General features: G+C 36.3%; 1 protein-coding gene across 1 annotated transcript in view; it reads left to right on the top strand.

Moving 5' to 3' along the window:
- LOC104889481 (ferredoxin-dependent glutamate synthase, chloroplastic) overlaps positions 1 to 24351 on the top strand; it is a 33076-nt gene that overhangs the window by 5808 nt on the left and 2917 nt on the right. Inside the window, exons 5-29 of the mRNA XM_010674706.4 lie at positions 418 to 516; positions 715 to 785; positions 4084 to 4180; positions 6986 to 7078; positions 7308 to 7453; positions 9064 to 9223; positions 9942 to 10052; positions 10201 to 10416; positions 11097 to 11254; positions 13357 to 13486; positions 14646 to 14704; positions 14866 to 14971; positions 15868 to 15964; positions 18348 to 18463; positions 19625 to 19822; positions 19932 to 20042; positions 20242 to 20481; positions 20561 to 20659; positions 21552 to 21647; positions 21725 to 21922; positions 22017 to 22091; positions 22256 to 22384; positions 22495 to 22593; positions 23048 to 23190; positions 23304 to 23397. Coding sequence (XP_010673008.2) covers positions 418 to 516; positions 715 to 785; positions 4084 to 4180; positions 6986 to 7078; positions 7308 to 7453; positions 9064 to 9223; positions 9942 to 10052; positions 10201 to 10416; positions 11097 to 11254; positions 13357 to 13486; positions 14646 to 14704; positions 14866 to 14971; positions 15868 to 15964; positions 18348 to 18463; positions 19625 to 19822; positions 19932 to 20042; positions 20242 to 20481; positions 20561 to 20659; positions 21552 to 21647; positions 21725 to 21922; positions 22017 to 22091; positions 22256 to 22384; positions 22495 to 22593; positions 23048 to 23190; positions 23304 to 23397 — 3141 coding nt within the window. The remainder of the gene's footprint in view (positions 1 to 417; positions 517 to 714; positions 786 to 4083; positions 4181 to 6985; positions 7079 to 7307; positions 7454 to 9063; positions 9224 to 9941; positions 10053 to 10200; positions 10417 to 11096; positions 11255 to 13356; positions 13487 to 14645; positions 14705 to 14865; positions 14972 to 15867; positions 15965 to 18347; positions 18464 to 19624; positions 19823 to 19931; positions 20043 to 20241; positions 20482 to 20560; positions 20660 to 21551; positions 21648 to 21724; positions 21923 to 22016; positions 22092 to 22255; positions 22385 to 22494; positions 22594 to 23047; positions 23191 to 23303; positions 23398 to 24351) is intronic.

Here is a 24351-nt window from a genome sequence, read left to right as displayed (position 1 = left end):
GAGGAGTTTGGAGTTGTGGTTGGAGGTCTGAGGGTTAGGAAGGGGAAATGCGGGTAGGAGAGTAGACTCAAATGTTCTTTTCCTCTATTACCCATTGTCTGTTGTTTCCTTTTTTCTAAGAGGTATAACTTTGAAATTGCCTGTATTCTACGACTAGCATATGCTTCTTGTTACTCTGATCCATTTGTTTGCTCTTCAGTCTATTCTTTTATATTTCACACTCATGCTCTAGTTGCATGAGGATCTGATTGTTTATATGTTGCATCAGGGATCTAACTAATAGGGAAGTCGTTACTGCAAATTGCTCAAATGTCTTTTGCATTGCTCTGGCTTTTTTTTTTTTTTTTTTTTTTTTTTTTTTTACTCTGACCATGGTATGCTTTTGTTTGATTTCTCTGGTCTCATTTTCCTCTGCAGTTATTAATCAGAAGTGGTCGTGCCCCAGAAGAAGCATTAATGGTTCTTGTCCCAGAGGCATATAAGAACCATCCAACCTTGATGATCAAATACCCTGAGGTGATTCTTGCAAAAGTTTATTGTTTGACGATATTCGTGATTTGCTTATGAATTGGCGCTAGAACATGCACTCGTGGGCTTATGGGGTTTCTTTGATATTTTTCCCGATATATTAGGAGATGCATTAAAAGAATCTAACAAGTTATATGCAGTGTGGCTTTTGGCTAATAGAGGTTTTTCTATTCTATTTTCTATTAGGTTGCGGACTTCTATGATTACTACAAGGGGCAGATGGAAGCTTGGGATGGACCTGCTTTGCTTCTATTCAGGTAAACTGAAGCATTATCGATTAAATTTCCAGTGTTTCTTGAAAGAGTTTCTGTGACAGACTGTTTAGGATTTTTGTACTCTGAAGTCTAAATCTCTCTCATGCGTGCTCTTTATGTGCTTGGCTTTATAGCTCATGAAAATACACTTCACTTTAATTTGAAGAGAACATAATAAATTAGTTATAATTTCTTTGTTTTATTTCTGTTAATTGCAGATATTCCTAAACTTAAGGTACAGTCTTTGTTGTATTGTTCGAGGACAGTGCTTTATAAAACAATGACCTAAACAGGAGCAGGCAGGGCATATATTGAGTCTAATATCATGTCTCGATTAATGTTTGTAGAGATTTCATTCTTCTGCAGATTTGCTACTTTTGTTGTTCTTACTGTTCTTTGGTTTTCCTTTTGCTATGGTTGATTTCACCTTTCAATGCCATGGGTCCAGTAACAGCTAGAACTTAAAACTTGGCATACGTCTTCCTTGCTTTGTTTAGATACAAAAGAAGAGTTACATGTGGTAGAGATAGGCACTCAAAGTTATGACACTTTGACATGGGGGGAATCATCATATGTTGTGGGTATATATCCAAGCGTCAGACACATCAAGGTTCCGAACTATGGACATGGGGAGAGGGTCCTATAATTGGACATTGGTGGGGGAATTTTTTTTTATAAAACATATGCATGCAGCAAAAAGAATTTCTGCAATATTATGCTATTCAGGTTACAAAATTTCTCTACATTCCATCTTGAAAACATTTGCTTCCCATATATCTGGTTAATGATGCTTGAAGTATTAGGTAAGGATTCCATAGCTTCTTTAGATCATCAGAGTGTTCTTTGACAAGGGTATTTAAATGAAGGGTGATGTACAAAATAACAATGGGACGGCCAGGTCGGATTTGCAGAACTCCATGTCCGGCCCAGCTAGTTTCAGATTCAGATTTTATTTCTCGTATTTAGATTTGGTGAGGCTAAAACATATAACACTAATATAGCCTCAACAAGATTTTGTTTTTGTTGGATGGAGTTGGACTTTAAGTCAGACTCGAACTAAGTTATTACTTGAAAACAAAGTCAGACTCGAACTAAGTTATCACTTGAAACTACAAAAGGTCTGGAAAACAATTTTACTATATTACAATTGTCAATTGTTGATGATGCGATTATCCTATTACTATTTTTAATTAGTCTATCAATTGTGAGGTGACAAAAATAATCAGGTTCAAGTCATACTTATAATGATATTGTTTTGGTAGGAAATATATTATTTGTAATGATAGTCATATGGCATCTACGATAAATGTGATTTGCAAAACATTAATGTAGATTATGTAATGCACACTTCCTCCATTCTCTTTTATCCTCCACATTTTGTACTTTTGCTCTATTGACATAGTCATAGTTCGTAATATGTACTTAGAAAAAACAAAGTCATGTTGGCTGTTGGGTCTTGTTAGATACATCTCAACATATATTATCAAAATATAAACTTCTTATCATTTTTACTTCTTAAGAATTAACGATATATGGTTGAAGTTATGCATTAACAAGAGTGGAAGTCAAATTATGTAGATAAAAAAAAGAAGAGGTAGTATTTTACTACCAAAACTATTAAACAGGATCATAATTTGGCAGAGCTCCAAATCCATAATTAGCTTGTAGTGAATTGTGTTCAATGATTTGGCGTTTTTCTTCAAAGTGTAGGCTTTTATAATTGTTGGGAATGAAAAATTTGTGACATGAACTAAATCCTTTTGAATTCATTTGAAATTATATGTTGAACCTTTTTGATGAGAAACTTGTGTGAATTGACGAAAAGAAAAAAATCTAAAAAAATGACAAAAAGACGCTTATGTGAGGACAAAATATTATTAACGGAACATAGACGAAAGAAAATAAACCTTTGGAAACTAATTCTTGGGGATAAACATCAAAGTTAAGAACTTTTAATAAATCATCAACTATATATATATATATATATATATATATAGAAGTGAGTTCATATGAGAATGCATACTTACATGAGAAATGAGAATGATATTGACGTGCTATAACTCTTATGAATAAGTGATGTAACTCTAATGAAAGAGTGATATAACTCCAAAAAAAAAAGAATATTAGAAAAAAAAAAATTCAAAATTTGATTTTTTTTTTTGGCTCTAAATTTTTTAGGTGGGTATAACTCTAATGAACAAGTGTTGTAACTCTAATCCAATCGTGTGGTTGAGATTCATTCTCATTTCTCATGTAAGGAGCATTCTCATGTGATCTTGCCCATATATATATATATATATATATATATATATATATATATATATATTCTCCTACTTATTTATGATAAAATGGAAAAAAAGTAGACATAAACGGAAATATATATACCGTAAGAAACCCTAACCCTATGAAATATATTCAAATATTTGACTCCCATGAAAGTAATTTTTTTTTTTAATGGTGTACTACATTAAACTTGTTTATTAACTCGAGCTAAAAAATTAATATTATTAACCCAATTTAGTTAATTTAGTCACCTAAGTAGAACATCCAAAGGAAATAAAGATCATCTGCGTTGTAAAATACCTGGGCTAGCTTCCATTACTAGTCTAAATAACGCTGGTTTAGTGAGCTTGCAAAGAGAATATCAAGTCATAAAATGGGCCAAGCTCTGAACTACCTAGTCGCTTCCCTATCCTATAGTTAAACCTCTCTTCTTTGAGTAGAGCTGTAGAGGGATTCGGAAAATCATAACTATAACATTCTCCCAAGTTTTTCTGTGGAATTAGTCTACAAGCACATCGAATTTGTGTCGCCTACTTAGAGACACTCGAATAAGATCAATTGATATTCAAGCCGTGTGAGTAACTCAGCCCTCAGTGAACTCGAGCAAAATCTTTGAACTCATCTACGAAATATCACCCTCTCAATAAGGTTGGCATTGCACAATTGTCACTGAAGTTGTGGAATATAAGAAGAGGACTTTGTTTATTTTGTCAAGTTCTACATAAAGATTGTTCCCATACATTTATTAATACAAAAATTCATTTTTGTCACTTCAATTTTGTCTTATTGATATAAAGTATAAACTTGAAGTTTATGTATATAGTTTTTTTTTTTTTTTAATAGTTTTGCCGTATTTTTCAATCGCTGTTTATAAGTCAAGAAAGTAAGAAGCATGAGTTAGATTCCCAGTATTATGATTTGTCGAGTTTCAATCGACTTAAGTCATTCTGTTTGAACAAAATTCCTATTAGGACATTTTTTTATTTATTAACCTGTCTCTTTCTTTGTGCTGTGTTAGTGATGGAAAAACTGTTGGTGCTTGTCTTGATCGGAATGGCCTTCGTCCTGCTAGATACTGGCGCACAGTGGACAATGTCGTCTATGTTGCATCTGAGGTATGCTTGACAATCTCACTGCTTCGTTCTTGCTCTCCTGGCCTTCAAGAGCTAGACTTAAGAGAACTTGTGGTTTATTCATTAAAACAAAATAGACAAAGCTGAGCTGCTTTTGTACATTTGTGTTGTCTTATAATGGTCAGTGTTAATTAGTTGCCGACCATGTTCTTTGTGATGCTTAGTATTTCTTCTTTCTTTATAGGTAAGATATAATTGTATCAAAAACAGACCAAGGGGGTGTCTATCCTACGCAAAAGGAGGTGTACAAACAATCTTCATGCTCTCAAGATACTTACAAGCCACTTATACCAAAAACATCGATTGACTAGTACATGAGAATGATTATATCTAGAACTTCAAGGAAGTCTAAGTGTCTAATTCATGCTCTAATTGAAGTGATAGACTTCAAAAAATATAAGATGCATGATCCTTGAAAGAATCCAATTTAAATACTTGGGTTGGCGAGGCTTGGCATTTTAATATGTCAATTCCTCACCTTCTATGTACACCACCAAATACTACAACAACAGCGCCAGTACATAGGGTCAAATTGACAGTTGTCTTCCCAAGATCCTTATCTTCCATCCATCTCTATATGCTCTTGCAAACCCATTTTCTGCTTACATCTGTCATTTCCTCCGCCACGGGCATCTTGACCTCATAATACAAAAGGAAAACGTAAACTGCAAATAGAAAAAAACATGCACACGCCAAAGAAAGGAGATAAATGTGACGGGGCTTTCAAGTTAGATAATACTCCCTCCGGTTTTTATTAGTTTACCCGTTTCTTTTGCACAAAGTTTTAGGAGAAACAATGTTGTGGGACATAGAAGGAAAGAGAAACTATTATTTTATGTTAAAGTTGAATGTATGTGTGATAGAAAGTTAGTGGTCCCATTCCAAAAATAGAAACAAAAGAAATGGGTAAACTAATAAGGGACATCCCAAAAAGTACGGGTAAACTAATAAAGACCGGAGGTAATAAGAAGTGTGTCTATTTACTTTTAACATAAGAGGATGGAGTATTCATGTGTACTTACAGATGAGTTCCTGTGTCCAGCGGCGGACCCATGATTTCAAAAATCGGGGGTAAAGACGTACAACAAACACAAAAGTACGGGAAAGAAGTTCCCAAAAATTGTTCAATACACAAGTCTTACAACCGAAGTATCTAAAATATGCAGTCATACAACCCAATTAAGAAAAAACAATACATAAGGTTAAAACTTAAAACTAAAATTACCTTGCATCCTATGAGCCTTCATATTTTGAAATCAATCCAATGATATCTTCCTTGAGGAGAGTCATACACATTAACACATACCCATTGGAAAATATGAACAATTTAATCTAGCCTAAATTGCTGAACCCCTGAAAACTATATTTGGTTTCAATTTCAAGAAGTCCCTAACTAATAATTACTATCAAGAACTTACATGTAAACATTTGAATAATTTTAAGAATCTAATTTATATAAAGTATGAAGTATGAAAATTTGAAACAAAAAAAGAAAATGTAAAAGAGAAGTAGAGAATTACTGCCAAGTGTCATCTGTGTACTGGTGAGGCCGTGACGACTGGCTAGACGGACACCAAGGGTGGTCAGCTGTGGCGCTTGGGCGGTCGACACGCGACACTCTGCAATGGTGGCAGATGGGCTGGGAGGCTGAGTGTGCACCATGGTGTTTGAGAAAGAGAAAGAGAGAGGAAGGCGAAGTTTAGAGAGAGAGGAGCGCTTTTGCCTCTTCAGTTTTCACGTGAGTAGAGAGTAGATGTACATTTTTCTTTTTTTATAAAAATAAAAGGTACAGCTCTGATTGTGTCCATGCTGCTGGGGAAATTTCTGATGTTAACTGTAATTGGTATCGACTGTTGCATCCTTGATGGTGGTCATTTAAGGATGTATCATATGAACTCTAACTCAGGAATTTTTTCTGCCTCTTCATTTCCTATTTCATGGTATAATGTCCCATTAGACCTTTTAAGTGATTTGTTTTGATCTCCCATCTTCAAAAGAGAACTCATGATTCCTTGTTTCCCTTTTTTGGTGTAAGTTGGATTATTGTTATTTTCTAGATTATCCTAATAAAATGTTTTGGATGAAGAACCAATTGGCATTATATGCCTAATCACCTACACTTTGTATAAGAACAACCAACCGTCTGTGTGCAGCCATAGGTGGGCTCTTGGGAGTTGGGACATCAGGCTACTTCCTAAAAACTCGCACAAAATTCTAGAAACTTTGATCCTTGCAATATTTGTTTTGAACTTAAAATTCAATATTTCATTTCTCAAATATGGCAACTTCCGACTGATGTCGCATATGGAAGGGCTGAAGAGCATATAAATTACTAGGTGACATTCTTTGGCAATGGGGATTGGGTATAAAATTAGTTTGGTGCTATGGTCAAAGAGAAGGAAGAGAACGAGCAGGTTATCATTGGAGCAGATTTATGGGGTCTGATGGTCTTTGGAAGCATCTCTGGTTCACGCTATTGGGGATCCTTCGGGACTTCCTCTGATGGTTTTCCTGTCCTTGCTGTCAAGTTTGTCAATTAGTTAATCTTATGCAACATATTATTTGTTGCCTGAGAACAAATACCGATAATACACATTGATCATTGACAAAAACTATGTTTGTTTAGGAGCTGTGTGTGTTACTTGAGAGCATTTCTTATGGAATAGGGCAATGCTTGCAAGTCATAATCCATGGTCTTCCAAGTATTGTTGTCACCAGCATCTTAAGCTATTATCTTGTGTATATTCAACAGAGAAATTAATTCTTCCAGGTCTTATCCTCATATAGGTGGGTGTTTTGCCAATGGATGAATCAAAAGTTACAATGAAAGGCCGTTTAGGGCCAGGGATGATGATATCAGTGGATCTCCTCAGTGGTCAGGTTTGTCCATTTTGCATCTATGGTATTGTTTGAGAATGAAATCAGTATCTTTCCTGTACTATGAAGATCTGTTTATGTTTAATATTGTCGTAATTTGTTATTAAATTGTGATTTGTGTTAACATCTCTCTGAGGTGCTTGATGTTTATCAAAGTAGGAATTCTATATGCAGCTTGGCAGCATCTGTCCATACTTATCAGCCAATTATTGCTTATGGATTGACATTGCAGGTTTATGAGAATACTGAGGTCAAGAAACGGGTAGCTTCATCAAATCCTTATGGGAAGTGGGTAAAGGAAAACCTGCGCTCATTGAAGCCGGTAAATTTCCTTTCAGGAGCAGCTTTGGAAAATGACACAATCTTAAGAAACCAACAGTAAGATTCCTGCAATTTTTTTGGGTTTTTTGTTTTTGGTTGCCTTTGGTGTGGTAGACATAGAACATCATTGGTAGATGTGTCTCTAGATTATCTCAATTTTTTTCTGGTGTGTGTATTCCCTCTATTAGAATCATACTACAATCTACTTTTAGGCAGTAGAACGTGCCATTTTCTGGCAGTATGTAAATGCGTATGCTGGTACATGATCCTACTGTTTCGTGATTAATTTATACAATAAGAAACTTTTGTCAGCATGTTTTATTATAGAATAATTTTTGTATTTTGAACTTGGACATCTCCTTCGAAGATATGCTCGCTTGGTTGTAGTGGCCGGGGAATCTGTTAGGGAAGAATATGAGTAACATAATTCTGTTACATAGTCCGTATCGTTTGGTTTATTATCGAACTTTGTGTTTTATGCTTTTGTTAAGTGAAAATTATGTTTTTACTTTTTTTTTTCAAGGAGAAATTTCATTAATTGAAAGCCAAACGGCATCTACAATAGATATTAAAGAAAAACAAGATACAACCAAACAAGGTTAAATCAAATCCGTCTTCAAAAAAACTACAATGAACCAGATCGAGCAATACAGTGCAGCCCCCTTGTATTTGCTGAATCAAATAGCTATTGATGAGGAAGTCTATCATTCTGACATAGTTTGCAAAGAACATTCTTGATCAAGCCATGTTTACCGCATCAGAGATTCTAATACCTTCATGTTGAGTCTCGAACTTCAACCAATGAGAACAATTTCTCATACCTAAAAACAAAAAAACCATACTCTGAAATCCCATAGAGGAGAAGGAGATCTCCACAACAGAGACTAAAAAAATCCCATAAAGAGATACTAATTTATTCAACAAAACTAAAAACTGAAAATAAAAGGGGGAGAGGGGCTTACCATGGATGATAACATCTATGGCAGCCCCTAGCTGATGAAGAAGGGATAGAGGAGGCTAGGGTTTAGAGAGAAAAAGAGAGAAAGGGGGATGGGGCGGCAGTCGAATCTCGAGAAAGGTAGAAAAAATTATGTTTTTACTTTGAACTTGGCTGTATACTTGGTGTGCGGTTTTTGTACTATCAGTAGCCAGATAATGGTCGCACATTATATTAAAATAGAAGAGGTTTAGACTTTAGAGTGGTACATGATGTAGTCGTTCCCCTTTGTTAGTTTCCATATCCACGGGCTTTAACTTTTCGCAGTCCTTTTATGAATGCATATGTAATTAATAGTAAAATTCCACTAGAATTTGCTGAAAAGCTTGAGAGTCTTCTGGACAGCCTTTCTGCTATTTTGTGGCAAATATAAGAGCATCTAAAATTTACCAAAAAATATTCTTGATTAAAATTAAAATAAGCTATGCTGTAGTAAGTAATTAGTACGCAAGCATGGAAAGTTTGAATTTGTGCGAGGCTGGTACATATGTTAGTTCTGGTATTATTGTTTGGTTTATGAGAGAAAATTAGAGGTGTATTAGTATTTTATGTATGTTCACTCTATCTAGGAAGGCCCAGCCACCCGTGGACAGTCGTGCCCATGATCGCAAGATTTATTCAATTTTGAATTATATTTTTCTTGTATGATTTTAATAGTTCTTCTTGACAGGGCATTTGGTTACTCAAGTGAGGATGTCCAAATGGTAATTGAAAGTATGGCTTCCCAAGGGAAGGAGCCTACATTTTGCATGGGAGATGATATTCCTCTAGCAGTAATGTCTCAGAAGCCACATATGCTTTATGATTATTTCAAGCAGCGATTTGCCCAGGTTTGATTTCTGAACGTTCCAAACAAAATTAAGTATTCATTGAATTATACTCCCAGTCCCTTGATATGGCACAAACATGAAGGATAATTGTTAAATGTGAATAAAAGTTTTGATAATAGCTAGTTATAGACAATAGACAGTGAAAGCGTTTGGAATTTTGGATGGAGACAAAAGGAGGGTTGATGTGATGGGGAGATAAAAGTAGTTTTACTAAAATTAGAAGAGTGTAGTTCGTTTTGGGACATCCGAAAAAAATATGAATAATGCTTCCCTTTTCTGCAATACTTGCAACATTTTCCTTTACGGGAAGTTCCAAACCACCTCCAAGGCTCCAATATTACTTTTTTTTTCTTTCTCTCCGTCGAGGAGTATCTTTCTATCTCTCCTCATCACATGTGTACTTTTCTCCGTCTTTCTCATTGTCGCATAGGCTCCTAAAAACTCGTGTTCTCCTCTCCGGACTCCGATGATGTAAGTAATATATAACGCTGAAATCATTGAGGAATAGAGAGTATCTGATATTGTAAGGCCAATCAAATTGGAACAATATTCCACTGGCAAATGTTTGTGTAGGATATTTCATGTTTACTTGAAAGATGAATCTTTACAGAAGAAATTTAGTATACGAGAAACGATTAAGTCTTATTTTTGCACTTTTCTTATGTTGCTTTTCCTGAAATATGGATCTTGTCTTGTGGCTCACCTTTCAATTTCACAGGTTACAAACCCGGCTATTGATCCTCTGAGGGAAGGATTAGTCATGTCTCTTGAAGTTAATATTGGCAAGCGTGGGAATATATTGGAGGCTGGACCTGAAAATGCCTCACAGGTTAGTCAGTGACATTACCCCTCACAGTTACTCTAAATTTTATGATCTATTACAGTGCATGAGGCATCATGAATCTGGATCAATGATGTCTGTTTTAGGTTTTATTTGATTTGAATTTTTGACATTTGATGTATTTCACTGTGATTAGGTTATATTGCCTAGTCCTGTACTAAATGAAGGAGAGTTGGAAGCTTTGATGAATGACCCTTTACTAAAGGCTCAAGTGCTGCCGACCTTTTATGACATAAGAAAAGGAGTAGAAGGCTCTTTACAGAAAAGACTTGATCGGCTATGTGAAGCTGCTGATGAAGCTGTTAGAAATGGTTCCCAACTTCTTGTTCTATCTGATCGTTCCGATGACTTGGTATGCGGTGCCGTTCACGACTCTATTGTGTGACTATCCATTCTTTTCATGAATATACGTACTTAGCTGCATACAAACATACACACAGAGGCGCGCGCTCCCACATACACACGCACACGATTGTGCGCCTACACATATACTTATATGTAGACAAGTGGGGGAGTGAGAGAGGAAGGGAGAGAGACAGTGTCTCGTATGCATTTTCACTCCTTTGACAAATACACATACGTAGATGCCTATTCAGAAATACATACAAGCATATGCACACACACACACATATTCAGAGAGAGAGAGAGAGAGAGAGAGAGAGAGAGAGACAGAAAGGGCGGGAGGCAGAGAGGGAGATTCATATTCATGTTTTCAAACTGATTATGCAACTTTTTAATAGAAATTATACTATGAATTTTAAACTTAAATTAGCTAAATTTTCTTTGGAAGAATATGTACCTTGAGTTCTTAAAAAAGAAGATGCACACGTTATTCAAAACAGATGGCCAGTCAGTTCAAAAAAGATGTAACCTGAATCCTTTTCATCCTTCTCATTTTAAGTAACTGGATTCTTCCCCTATGTGGGTGTGGGTGTGGGTGTGTATTCATCGATATATGGCTGTGTGGGCTTCAGTATCTTCATATGTGTATGATTTTCTTTTTCATTTTAACTTTTGTCTTCTCATCTCCAGGAAGCAACTCGACCTGCCATCCCGATACTCCTTGCTGTTGGTGCTGTTCACCACCATCTAATTCAAAATGGCTTAAGAACTTATGCTTCGATTGTGGCTGAAACTGCTCAGTGTTTCAGTACTCATCAGTTTGCTTGTTTAATCGGATACGGGGCAAGGTCAGATTTTTTTTTCTATTTGAAATTTGTTTAAGCTTTCTTTTACGTGACTTGAGCATGGCATTAAAGGATGTTCCATTATGTAGAGGCCATATTGAATTTTCAACGTGTCGTTTCATGTATTGCTATTCCAACATCCTCTACAGATTGTTATTCTTCTTCCTTCCAGATCACCTATTAAAATCTGTTATGAAAGCGATTAAGCAAGCATGTAGATACCATTGAATTCATGTGTAAGTATTACACACAAGTTTAGTTATGTGTAAGGTTTGTACTTTATAACCTCTTTTATTTTCTATTTAAAGGAACATGATAATCATATACTTCGTATGTGTGTGCGTGCGTGCGTGCGTGTATGTGTATATATATTAACTACATTCTTAAACCTGTGTTTCAAACTTATGAATAAAGAATAATTGTGAAGAAAATCTGCAAGATATCCATTGATAACCTCAAAAGACTTGGAGAACACAAATTATTAATCTGATGCTGAATAAGGGGAAATAGACTGTGCGATATTACAATGTAGTGACATAATGATCTTTACTGTCAGATGTTCTCTAATACTTGATACTTCTGAAAATTATGGATACAGCTCTTGTTGGAATTTTCTAGTTTTGAGCTGTCTTCATGAATCGGAATGTCGATAGATTTGTGTATAAGGAAAAAAATTTAATTTCAGTGCAAAATAAGAAGAGGCTCCAGAAAGGAAAGAAAGAGAAACAATTGTGTAATGCTTCAGAAAGGGAAATGCTAGGAAATGCGATGTGGATGTATTCTGAAGAGGAATAACCCTTGCTTACATGACTCCTGATTGCAGAATTTCCTATCATTTCTCTCAAACAAAAGCACCCACATAATGGAAAAAAGCAATCATGCCACCCATTTTATGAACCCTTTCGCCTTTTGAACTTCATATTGTATCTGTATATTACCCTTAACAGTAAGAGGGGAATTAAAATCTCTCTCAACTTAAACCAAACTAGATGACCTCCGACACAGAAATAGAGCTGGGTGATATGGCAAAAAAAAACAATTTTTTCGTCTCCTCACTAGCAAGACATGAAGTGCGCGAAAGGTCTATAGAGCCTTATGGGCCTCCTAGAGGCAGATGATACAAACATAGAATTCTCCAAGCAGCAATCAGGCAAAAACGTAGTCTTCCATATACATATAGAAGTAGGGAAGGATTGTGAATATGGCGTTTTACAAAGGTGTTTTTATATAGAACGAAAAGACCTTGAACAATCAGCCAGGCCTTTAGGCCTCCTTATTAATTTGTGTCTCTTTTGTTAATATGTTATGCCAATGCTGATTGTAAAGCTTGCCGATAACTGCTTTATGGTTTCCTACTGCATATGGAGTTGGGAGTGAATTTGTGAAGGTAGAGTAAATTCTGTGCCTATATGTAGGGAGTGAAGTTGTGAAGGTAGAGTAATTTTTTTACCTATATGTTAGTTAATTTTTTAAAATAAAAAAGCAGAGATGGGTCTGGGAGTTAGGAAGTTGTAATTATTAGTTTTTCTTAGGGTATAAGTGGCACAACAGAGCCAACATCCCCATAGCACAATTCACTATGGTGATTAGTCCTCCAGTGGACCCTTAGGAAGGACCGCTTGGGGCTACTGACAAGATGAGGAAGGCCTTGTTTGTTTGGTAGGAGGGCCAAGTCACTTACATAGTCATCACTCATCACTTCCCAGGAGCTCCTTTCGTTGGACAACATAAAAATGGGATATTACAAAAGTGCCTAGAAGAAGCAGAAGTAGGGTACCACAATAAAAGAATATAGTAGCTGGTTCTTCACTAAGTTTTTCGTTGCACCATTATAATCTTATTGAACCAATTTTCTTCAGCATACGTTCCTGTAATAGAGTAAAAGTCTTCTTATCCTTTGGAGATTGCAAGAACTATGTAAGAATCTTCTTACAGTTAACAATACATGTGAAACTTCCAGCTTTATGTCTTGATCTTCTTAGCTGTTATTTCTTAGCTATGTAGGAATCAATCTGCTTTGTTGTTTCAGTTGTTAATTTCGCTGTTATTTCTTAGCTGTTTGGAATACATCAATTTTAATGTATGAAATATGGATTAATTTACAGCGCCATTTGCCCGTACTTAGCATTGGAGACATGTAGACAATGGCGGCTAAGCACTAAAACTGTGAATTTGATGCGAACTGGAAAAATGCCCACAGTTACGATTGAGCAAGCACAAAAGAATTTCTGCAAGGTTTGTGCATTTCGTTTAACATTCTCTTGTGATCCATCCCTAACAAGATGACCAAGCTACCCATGGTGTTTTTTGTTTATGTTATTGCAAGTTTTTTTAGCAATTTTTCATTAGTTGTAGACATGTATCTGTTGTAGTATACTTCGTCTGTTTTTTAATAGTTTCGTGTTGACTTTCGCATTAGTCATGTACTTTGGCCGGGAATTTATGATTGATATATAATATAGAGCATGTAAGATGTTGTTGGATATATCTCGATATATATATATAGAAGATTTAAATTTTTATAATTTTCACAAATAGATAATGAGAAATATTTTAATGATCAAAGTAGTGTACTGCAAGCAGGAAAGTCAAAATGTTACAACTATTATAGAACAGAGGAAGTATATAGTTTCTCCATATTAATCATTCAAGGGCTATTGAGATTTTCAAAAAATATTTTTGATACTTATCCAAAAAAAGAAGAGGAACAAACTACTATCATGGCAATGGCCTTGGAATGTAAGTATACTATTATTGAAATTAAATTTCCCCTTCTAATATTACGGCATTATGATTTTCCTTATTGGTTAGAAAATATTTTTCTATTTTGCTTTTTATACATGTTGTGTGGTCTTGCGGAAACCACAATTCTACTGAAGGCTAGATAGAATTGGGCCTCCACTGATCCTGCCAGCGAAAGGGTCTATACTTTATTGTTTTTAACTCTTTTAAGAAAGGTTTATTTGCAATGAGGTTCCATATGGGCCAGTGATTGTAAAGGCACACTTCAGGTGTGCCGATGCTACTGCCCAAGCGCTTAGAGAGGCCTGAGAGATGCATGTTTGTTAAGAATCACCTAAACTGCACTGAGTTGAACTTAAGAGAATGCTTGCAACTTCATGGCTTTTTGGCATGTAAGTAATGCAAAATGGAAAACTGATATCTTTCTGTGCTTGTATGGTTACAAACTTACAACGCTTTTTGACACCTCGATAACCTGGGTAGAGAAAAACATTGGCTAGGTTCACTTTTTTTACTATGCGTGCCTGACCAAGAGGCAAAAGCTGCGCTGAAAAACCTTTCCCTCCACCCCCTACTACCCCAAATAAAGAAAAGAGAAAAATAATGATCGATTACTTCATTGATTTTGATTATGATATGATATTGCTTGCAGGCCGTTAAATCTGGTCTGCTTAAAATTCTTTCAAAAATGGGTATCTCACTGCTTTCTAGGTATGTGTTTCTTAACTCTAAATTACTTGAGTGCTCTGCATTTTCCCTCAATTTCATTGCTTTCTTGTAGTCTGTTCCCCTTTCTTTATGTGCTGCATTTCATATCCTTTTAGTTTTTGCTATGGTGATTTAAGTTGATAGTATTTCATTTCATACTGTAGTTACTGTGGGGCTCAAATATTTGAGATATATGGATTGGGTGAAGATATCGTTGATACAGCTTTTCGAGGGAGTGTCTCTAAAATTGGTGGATTGACTCTTGATGAGGTAAGCTTAGCCAGAAATTATAGCTCTCCATACACGTCTTTATTTGGCATAGCGTGCTCACATCTTGTACTATGACATTTGCACCTTATGAATGCTTCTTTGTGTATTGAGTTTGTTGTTCCTCTTTCTAGAGATTTGTTGTACCATAGATATATAATGACCAAGTGTGGAAGGACACCCTGTTTTTCAGTAGTTTTAGATCTCTGTTATTCATTTCACTCAAAAGTCATTGTGGAAGGAGTATCTGCAAAGTGCAACAATTTTTAGTAGGAGCTTGCGAAACAGAATTTCAAATATTGTTAGTCACCCATTTACTTCATTATTACTGATGCATCAATATATACCCATCATTGGTGATTAGAACCCATAATGCATTTGAAGAAATCTCTGCCAATTCTTTTCAACTAATTATATTGCCCTAAGCAGCCTTCTGGTGGAATTTCAGTGCAGTGATGCAGCCTCATCTTGAATGTCTGTCTAAGTAAGAATCGGGCATGTGTTGCATTCCCCAATGATTAATCATCCACCAGCTTGATCCTATTTGAATCATTTCCAAAAAGCATATGCATACTTGTATCTTTTAATGATTCTCTATCCATTGAAAAGGATCAACTTAATTAACCCGCTGTTCTTTCATGTATGATTATGTGCAACCCAACATCTGAAGCTTTTTTCTCATAAAATGCTCATGGTTCACTAATCACTAGTTATCTTGAAACCATTGTTGATACACAAATTATAATCTTTTGATTGATCACAATGATAGCTTGATATAACCGTCGCCATTTTCTTTTATATGCCCTCTCTAATTCAGGAACAATCAGTAATAATCTCTTTGCCTTGGTGATCATTTTCCACAGTTTATTTTGACTTTTGTAATGTGTTTATTTCTGTAGCTTGCAAGAGAGACATTGTCATTTTGGGTGAAGGCATTTTCTGAGGATACAGCCAAAAGACTGGAGAATTTTGGATTCATACAGTTCAGGCCTGGAGGTATAGCTTGCATACTATTGTTTTGCTATGCATGTTGGAAAGCTTGACATGACCAAATGCAATGTCTATAAATTAATGATTCTCTATAGCTGTGTTGAGCAAGAAGTGGCATTGACCATCATCTCGTTCAAAAGTGCCTAGCAGTTAGTTAAAACTGAAGCTTTTAATGGTCTCTGCCATGGGGTCTTGGGTGGAATGCTAATAAGTCTCCCAGCTTCTATTTTCTGCAGGTTTGAAGTTTCAACACCAAATTGATGATATGAAATGGGGAGTGTAGTTGGAGCTTCAAGCTTCTATTGGTATTTATGATTATGGGGAGTCTTGTGGGTTTCTAGTGTAGTAATTGAAAGTTAAGAGAATGAGAACTTTATATGGTGCTTTAAGATCTCATAGTAGGTGTTTGTCCTATAGTTTTAGATCGGAATAGGTGCATAGTTAGGTGCGAAATTGCTGCCATGAGGGTGGCTATTCTTTTGGTATCTTTTGACAACGGCTAAGAAATTAACCATATAGATTAGTGTCTGCTTAGCCATATATTTGGATCTCCATAGGAAGATATATTCATAATTGATGTCAGCGGAGGTTGGGACAAATGGTGGTGGTGGGGAAACATTATGAATTTATGACGGATTATAAGGCAAGATAGCACGACTTGCACCTCCTCCAGTTCTTCAAACCATTAGTAGGATTACTTTCCTCATCTCTGTTACATTTCTCAACTGTTAATGTGGATCATTTACAAAAACCTCATGCAGTCGTGCTCCTTGCAACTATATATTATGAAATAACTTTATAGCCTTTCAACTGTATAGGGATAATGCCATAGATCCTTCTAAGTCAATGAAGAAACATGTAGGTTTTAATTGTTTGTGAAGTGAAGAGGCCTTCCTTGCTATTACGTAAATGCAAGCTACTGCAAAGTAAAGGGCATTACAGAATGAGAGAGAATATTTGGTCAAATATGAAAGATACCTGTCATATGAGAAATCAAGGGTAGTTCAAATTGTCATTTTGCCTAAATGTACAGCTGAATGTTCTTTTGCATAACGAATTCCTCCACTAACCAGTTTTATTTTCCAAGAACTTGCCCATCATGCTTATGTCGTTAGATTTTTGTGAGCAGTAATGGTCTCTTACCTAGGTAGCTGGGTTTTGTGTCACAGAATTATATATTGTTCAGAAGAAAGCATGGCTTTGACTGTGACTCCACTGGCTTGTTAATTTTTTTTACTAATTTATGCCTCACCTTTATTTCTTTTTGGGAGGAAGATCATCCTTTAAGGCTTTTCTCTAAAAGACATAATCCATATGTAATGCATTTAGGCTCTCAAGTGTGTATGTTTGATGCATTAATGAATTCATACCTTTTATAGTGCGTTTGAATGGGCTGGAGAAATTAGGAATGGGAGGCTAAGTAAAGGAATCATTGTTCCTTATTTGGATATATAATTTTTTTTGGGGGGGGGGGGAGGAATTGCAGGGATTCAATTCCTGTCGCCTTTCACAAAAACGAGCTCGTTGCAGTATTGGTGAGATGTGAAAGGAACAATCCCACTCCTTCCCTTCCTCTTCCTAAACGAAGCACACTATCATTTGGTAAAAAGGAGAATCCCGTTCTTGAAGACTTCAAACGAGTCTAATTGACCACTTTACTTGTTACCAGCAGGAATTTGTTTGTAAATCCATACTCATTTGCTTCTTTTCTTAACTCACATTATGGGGCTATTGGGATTTCGAGAAGTCATAAAAATATCTGTGTTCTAGTTAATTTCGCATTATGTATACATTTATACACTTATACAGTCAGAATGCAACTTGATTAATATTCGAACTTAGACTTTTCTGCAATGTCCACTTGCTCAAATTGAATGAGTCAGGTCACAGGTGTTGGCTCATGCATTCTGACTGTATAAACCTTTTATATCAAAGAGAGTCTTAGATAGACCATAAACCTTTCATATCATATGCAATTTTTCGATCCAATTTTGCACTTGACATGCAAAGCACAGCCTATCTTCACAGAGAAAGAGAAGGATCTTCTACCCACGTTGCGGTAACGAACTCAATTTCAATGATTAAACAGATATCTTGGGCTCTTTATTCGACTTCCTGGTTCTATAATTTTATATTTTTATCTTCTTGCTAGATTTTGCTTGATACTGCATATAGCACACTTCAGAATCTAATAATCTCACAAAAACGTACATTTGACTCCTTTCTAAAACTGCTCAGTCTATGGCTGTGGACTGTCGTCACTGTGAAGGAGTTCCCGTTTTTGTTTAACCGTATTCTGGCTTAATTTTTTTTCTCCATATTTTTTTATTTGGAAACTGAAGAGAATTTCGTGTTATTTCTGACCCTCATTTCCTTGTCCTTTTGGTAGGCGAATATCATGTAAATAACCCAGAGATGTCGAAGCTGCTGCATAAAGCTGTCCGCAACAAAAGTGAAAGTGCCTATGCAGTTTATCAACAGCACTTGGCTAACAGACCTGTCAGCGTAAGTTTTACATATTTTTTTTGAGATTTAGGAGCTGTCTGTCATGCAAGTACTTAAATTTTGTTGGAAAGTCAGTTTAGGAAGATACCAAGGGGGTGTCACAAGACCTGTTAAAGTTGACGTGACCCGAAGAAGACTCTCTCGTAGTTCCAATGGGGATTTTTTGAGTTGTTGAAGGGGGCTTAGGATTTATTGCATTTGCATCTGTATCACTTACATTATCAAGTCTGGTGAATTAGGGTTATACTTAAAGAGTTGGAATGTCTTAAGTTAATTTGAGATTGAACTTGTGGTAGCCAACTATATCTCAATCCTCAAGATCTCATGACCTATCCTATTGAGCTTGTTAAGTTAGGGCCTATGGGGATGTTGCTCTTCCTAGTGTGACCAAACTGTAATGAACTGCCATAGCTAAATTAGGTGAGATGATGATTCAAGGACTGAAAGTAGATTTATACAGACTAAATTAAAATTACACATGGTGTCAAAACAAGGCCGCATCGTATCGTATTGCCCGTGTTGTAAAGGTTTTCAAATCTATCGAACCGATATTACCCGCATCGTAAAGGTGTAAAAAAACCACATTTTAGGCGGGTTTTAGGGATATTTCATGGTTTAAGCCGATATTCAGTGGTACGACAACCGCATCATCCCCGTTCCCGCATCACTGTGACCGTTACCGCATCTGTGACCGAAACCGTATTTTCGAACTATCATTACATAAGCTAAAGATAGTCTGCAAGCATTCGAGAGGCTTGAATCTCTCCCAAGATAACTATACCCCAATCCTCTCTCTCTCATCTCCTGTATATATAGAGAATCAGATTCTCTTTCCCTCTCCCTCTTCCAAGTAACTATCTTGCCCCCCCCCCCCCATCAAGCTAATCCTACCAACTAATTATGTAATGCCTATAGCCCTATACTATGCCTCTAATTAGGGCTTAGGCCAGTTCATTGCACAAACATAGTAGAGAAATGATGCTCACATTACATTATAGTTTCTCAGTATCCTTGCTTTTGTTTCTTGCTTTTATATTTCACGAAAACCATCCAGCCCCCAGGAATATGCTATTATTCCTTTATCTCGTGTTCTTTCGATCTTTTGCAATATTGCTAGAGAGTGAAATAGTGCAAAGATAACATGTAATGAACTTGTTTTAGGTGCTTCGTGATCTGCTGGAATTCAAAAGTGACCGAGCGCCAATTTCTGTTGGTAGAGTTGAACCTGCTGCATCTATTGTTGAACGCTTTTGTACCGGTGGGATGTCCCTTGGAGCTATCTCTAGGGAGACTCATGAAGCAATTGCCATTGCGATGAATAGGATAGGGGGAAAATCCAACTCAGGAGAAGGTGGCGAGGTATTCACCCACTTTTGTGAATTTTTTTTTCATTGGTTTCCTTCCAGTTCATGTACCAACATCCTACTGTATACGGATCCTACTAATTGATGGTATGCCTTTTTCTTAGGACCCAATCAGATGGCGTCCCCTGACTGATGTGGTTGATGGATACTCTCCTACCCTGCCTCATCTAAAAGGTCTTCAAAATGGAGACACTGCAACCAGTGCCATCAAGCAGGTGACTTGATATTCTTAACTAGTTCTTTCAGTTGTTGTAACTAAATCAATCTTTTTTATGGCTTCAGACTACCACCTGTGGGGTGTCATTATTTTATGCCATTCATAGTATCTCATTAAAATTCTTGCTTTATATCCAATATTCCAATGGGAAAGTGATAATCTATTCTTGAATAATGGGAGCCTTTTGTTTTCTTCAGGTTGCATCTGGACGTTTTGGTGTCACTCCTACGTTTTTGGTTAATGCCGACCAATTGGAAATAAAAATTGCACAGGGTGCTAAGCCTGGTGAAGGGGGCCAATTACCTGGAAAGAAAGTTAGTGCATATATTGCTCGACTTAGGAACTCAAAACCTGGGGTTCCTCTTATTTCTCCACCACCACATCATGACATTTATTCCATTGAAGATCTTGCGCAGTTAATTTATGACCTTCATCAGGTGAAAATCCTATAAGTCAATGTTTTAGAGAATAATTTACAAGTAAATGCAGCTTTCACTCATTATGAGCATTAAACAGATCAATCCCAAGGCCAAGGTATCAGTGAAACTAGTAGGAGAAGCTGGCATTGGCACAGTTGCCTCAGGTGTAGCAAAGGCTAATGCTGACATTATTCAGGTACTCGAGGCGAACCTTTATTTATGATAATTGTGCTCCTCTACTTCAGAAGGTTGCTGTTGACCCTTTGATTTCCCATTCTACCTAGAGCATCTCCTCCTTTCAGTTTCTTCTTTGCTGCCTGTTCTAGATTGGCTTTTTCGAGAATGGAATTTTCGATTGTTTTGATGCATTTCACCCATTACACAGATATCTGAGTAAACTTAAAAGCTTTTACAATAGTATATAGACTGCTTTTCCTGGATAGGTCATGTTTATACGGTGAGTAAGTGCATAAAACACTTTTAAAGTGCATATTTGTTGAACTGATACAGCTGGTGAATGGTCACATACAGTGGCCAGATTCTATGAACATAGTTTGTGCATAGTGTGTCATATGATATTGTCACCTTCCATATTTCACGTCAGAACCATTCCCGTCCAATGGGATATTAAACTGAGAGTGATTATCTTTTAATGTGAGACATGTTCTCTAGATATACAGCTATTTTTCTCATAATCAAATTTTTTACCTTGGGGAAGTTCTCATTTTGTCATAGCCTCATAGGACAATGTGAATCCGGAGCAATGGATTTTTACTGCAAGTGTTCTTCTCGAGAGTGGACGCCACTTGTTGTAGTTTCATTCCATCATGTAAAATATATTCTTAATTTTGTCTGATATTGGAGATGCAATGAAATGCTAAATTGGTCATGTGATCTGAGAAAAGTGGCGATCTTCCTGGCTCCAGATGAGATTGTGCCTCACTATATGGAAAGATCAGAATAGTTTGACATAATAAATGAAAAAATTGTGTTTTCTAGTAATCATGTATTTTCTGTCTTTTCTTGGGACAACATATCCATCTGTGTTTCTATTTAGGACTATAGTCAATTCACATCTTGATTTACAGATATCAGGACATGATGGTGGAACTGGAGCCAGCCCAATAAGTTCTATTAAGCATGCTGGTGGTCCTTGGGAACTTGGACTTACAGAAACCCACCAGGTTTGTGGTAGAGCATAAAATATGCTTTTGTGATACATCAAAATATCACTCCTGACATTTCACTTTGTATTCTGCAGACCCTTATTGAAAATGGACTCAGAGAAAGGGTCATTCTCAGAGTTGATGGAGGATTAAAAAGTGGGGTCGATGTTATGATGGCTGCGGCAATAGGTGCTGATGAATATGGTTTTGGCTCTTTAGCAATGATAGCTACTGGTTGTGTTATGGCCCGCATCTGTCACACGAACAACTGTCCTGTTGGTGTTGCCAGTCAGGTATACAGTGGATTTTTGCTGGAACCTTTTAACCACTTTAATCCTCCCCAGCTGTTGTCTTTCTTACGCTTTCTTTCACATGTAATAATTTTAGCGGGAAGAGTTACGTGCCCGGTTTCCTGGTGTGCCTGGTGATCTGGTTAACTACTTTCTATACGTCGCAGAGGAGGTAAGCACCTTTTACCATATGATGAGGCTTCTGATGACTGATAGTAGTCAAATTTTAGTGGGACTTGGTGTGGTTTGGCTGTTACATAATAGGTGGACATTTGGTTCAGCTTTTGAAAGATTATGGACATAGTTTTTATGCAACGACTTTTGTATGGTTGCCAGGTCAGAGGGATCTTGGCGCAGTTGGGCTTTGAGAAGTTGGATGATATAATTGGGAGAACAGATCTTTTAAGACCAAGGGACATCTCATTGATGAAAACTCAACATCTTGATCTGAGTTATTTACTTTCTGTATGTTTGGTTCTCATTCGTTTTGTGTACTCGTATGATGATTTTTCATCCCTTTGATTAAGAAGTTCTTTTCTTCTTACTGGTGTGAGATCTCATCTGTCTATTTGCAGAGTGCTGGTCTACCAAAAATGAGCAGCACTGCCATCCGGAAGCAGGAAGTTCATACCAATGGACCTGTGCTAGATGATCAAATACTTTCAGATCCTATGGTAAATTTTAGCTGAATAACTTGGCCCAGAGCTCAATAATGAAAATTAAATTCATTTTGGTAATGAAGGCTTTCTAGTATGTTTTTGGTTTTGTTTAATTTGTCCATTTTCCGGTCTCTTATGCAATGTGTTTATGTTGTCGCTGCTGTAATTTTCATATCTTTTTATCTACATGGAATGGTAACTTATCACTGGCGATAACTGTCGTTGTACTCTTTATGAACTAAAAGTGCAACGTCTAATTCTATGTCATGAATATTTTAGCTAACCCACCAGGTAAGGCTAACTGTTAAGTGAGATCTGCAAGTTGTTTAAAGTATCTATTATCCTTAAAGCTGTGATATGCGAAGCTGTTCTTTATAGGTTCTGATAACTGATACATCTATATCCGGAAGGTTCTTATGGTATGCTTTCTTGATCGAAAATTTAACTTGTTTCTCTGGTATTGTTGCAGATAATAGATGCTATCGAGAATGAAAAGATTGTTAACAAAACTGTTCAGATATTTAATGTGGACCGTGCTGTTTGTGGCCGTATAGCAGGTGTTATTGCCAAGAAATATGGTGACACTGGTTTTGCTGGGCAGCTAAATATAACGTGAGATGTCTCTTTGATATGAATCATGAAGAGTTGCCTTTCAATTCTCAACTCATTACTCATTTGAATATTTTGGACAGAGATAACAATAAACCTTCTTCATGTCTTTGCAGTTTTACCGGGAGTGCAGGTCAATCTTTTGCAGTCTTTCTGACACCTGGAATGAATATTCGTCTTGTTGGAGAAGCTAATGACTATGTCGGAAAGGTATGACATTGTTGTTCAATCCATCTGTTGCTCTTGAACTTAGCCTTAGATATAGGAGAATCTGCAACAAGTTATTTCCATTGCCCATCAACTTCAGTAGAAACATCTACATAATGTCTTCTTATCCGTAGAAACATCTACATAATAGAATCAATATCTGACCACTATTTGATGATTTATGCAAATATACCATAGTTTCTTGTAAACAACAAATGGGGTTTCCTAGAAGTTGGGAAGTAAATTCTCTGAAGTACAATCCGCAGATAGGCATTCTGATGTTTAGGTGATATAAACATAAAATTCTGCTAATTTGACAGATTTGAGATTACAAACTTTCGTTCCTTTCCTTTTCCTAATTGAATAAACTCTTAGTCATTAGCTGAAGTATAGGATCTGCTGGAATCGGCACGCTAGGAGGCCCAAAAGTAATCTGAAAATCACGTATGAGCCTGAAATATTATGAACTTCTGAAAGTGTTTCTTCTGAAATTAATTACAGGAAAATTTATGGGAAACTACCTAATATAAGCAACATTTTTGAACAAACAGCTGATTTTTTTTTAACTAAAACAACTGCCTATCATCAGATCTCTCTTTTGGTACAATTAAGAATGGAAAAAAAATCCATTTATTCCATCCACTAACGTTTGTCCCTCAAATTAAAAACCTTATTCAAAGGTAAAGTTGAAAATCAGTGATTGAAATAAAAGCCCTAATGTAATTTAGTAGCTATTTGAAATCCTACGAATGAGAATTATGGCGAAAATCGACTAGTTTTGTATGAATGCCCCAATTCGAAAACCTTAATCTTAAAGTTGGTTAATTATCCCCAAATTTTGGAAGTCCAATGACGAAATTGATGAGTAAGAGCCAAGATTTTGAACACGATTAATGTAATGGAGGGTTTATTATGGTACTCCCTCCGTCCACATTTATTTGCTACATTTTGCCATTT

Source organism: Beta vulgaris, chromosome 3, assembly GCF_026745355.1.
Source record: "Beta vulgaris subsp. vulgaris cultivar EL10 chromosome 3, EL10.2, whole genome shotgun sequence".
In the NCBI taxonomy this organism is placed as follows: domain Eukaryota; kingdom Viridiplantae; phylum Streptophyta; class Magnoliopsida; order Caryophyllales; family Amaranthaceae; genus Beta; species Beta vulgaris.
Note: the sequence above shows the minus strand (reverse complement) of the source record. Positions and strands in the feature narration are given on the sequence as shown.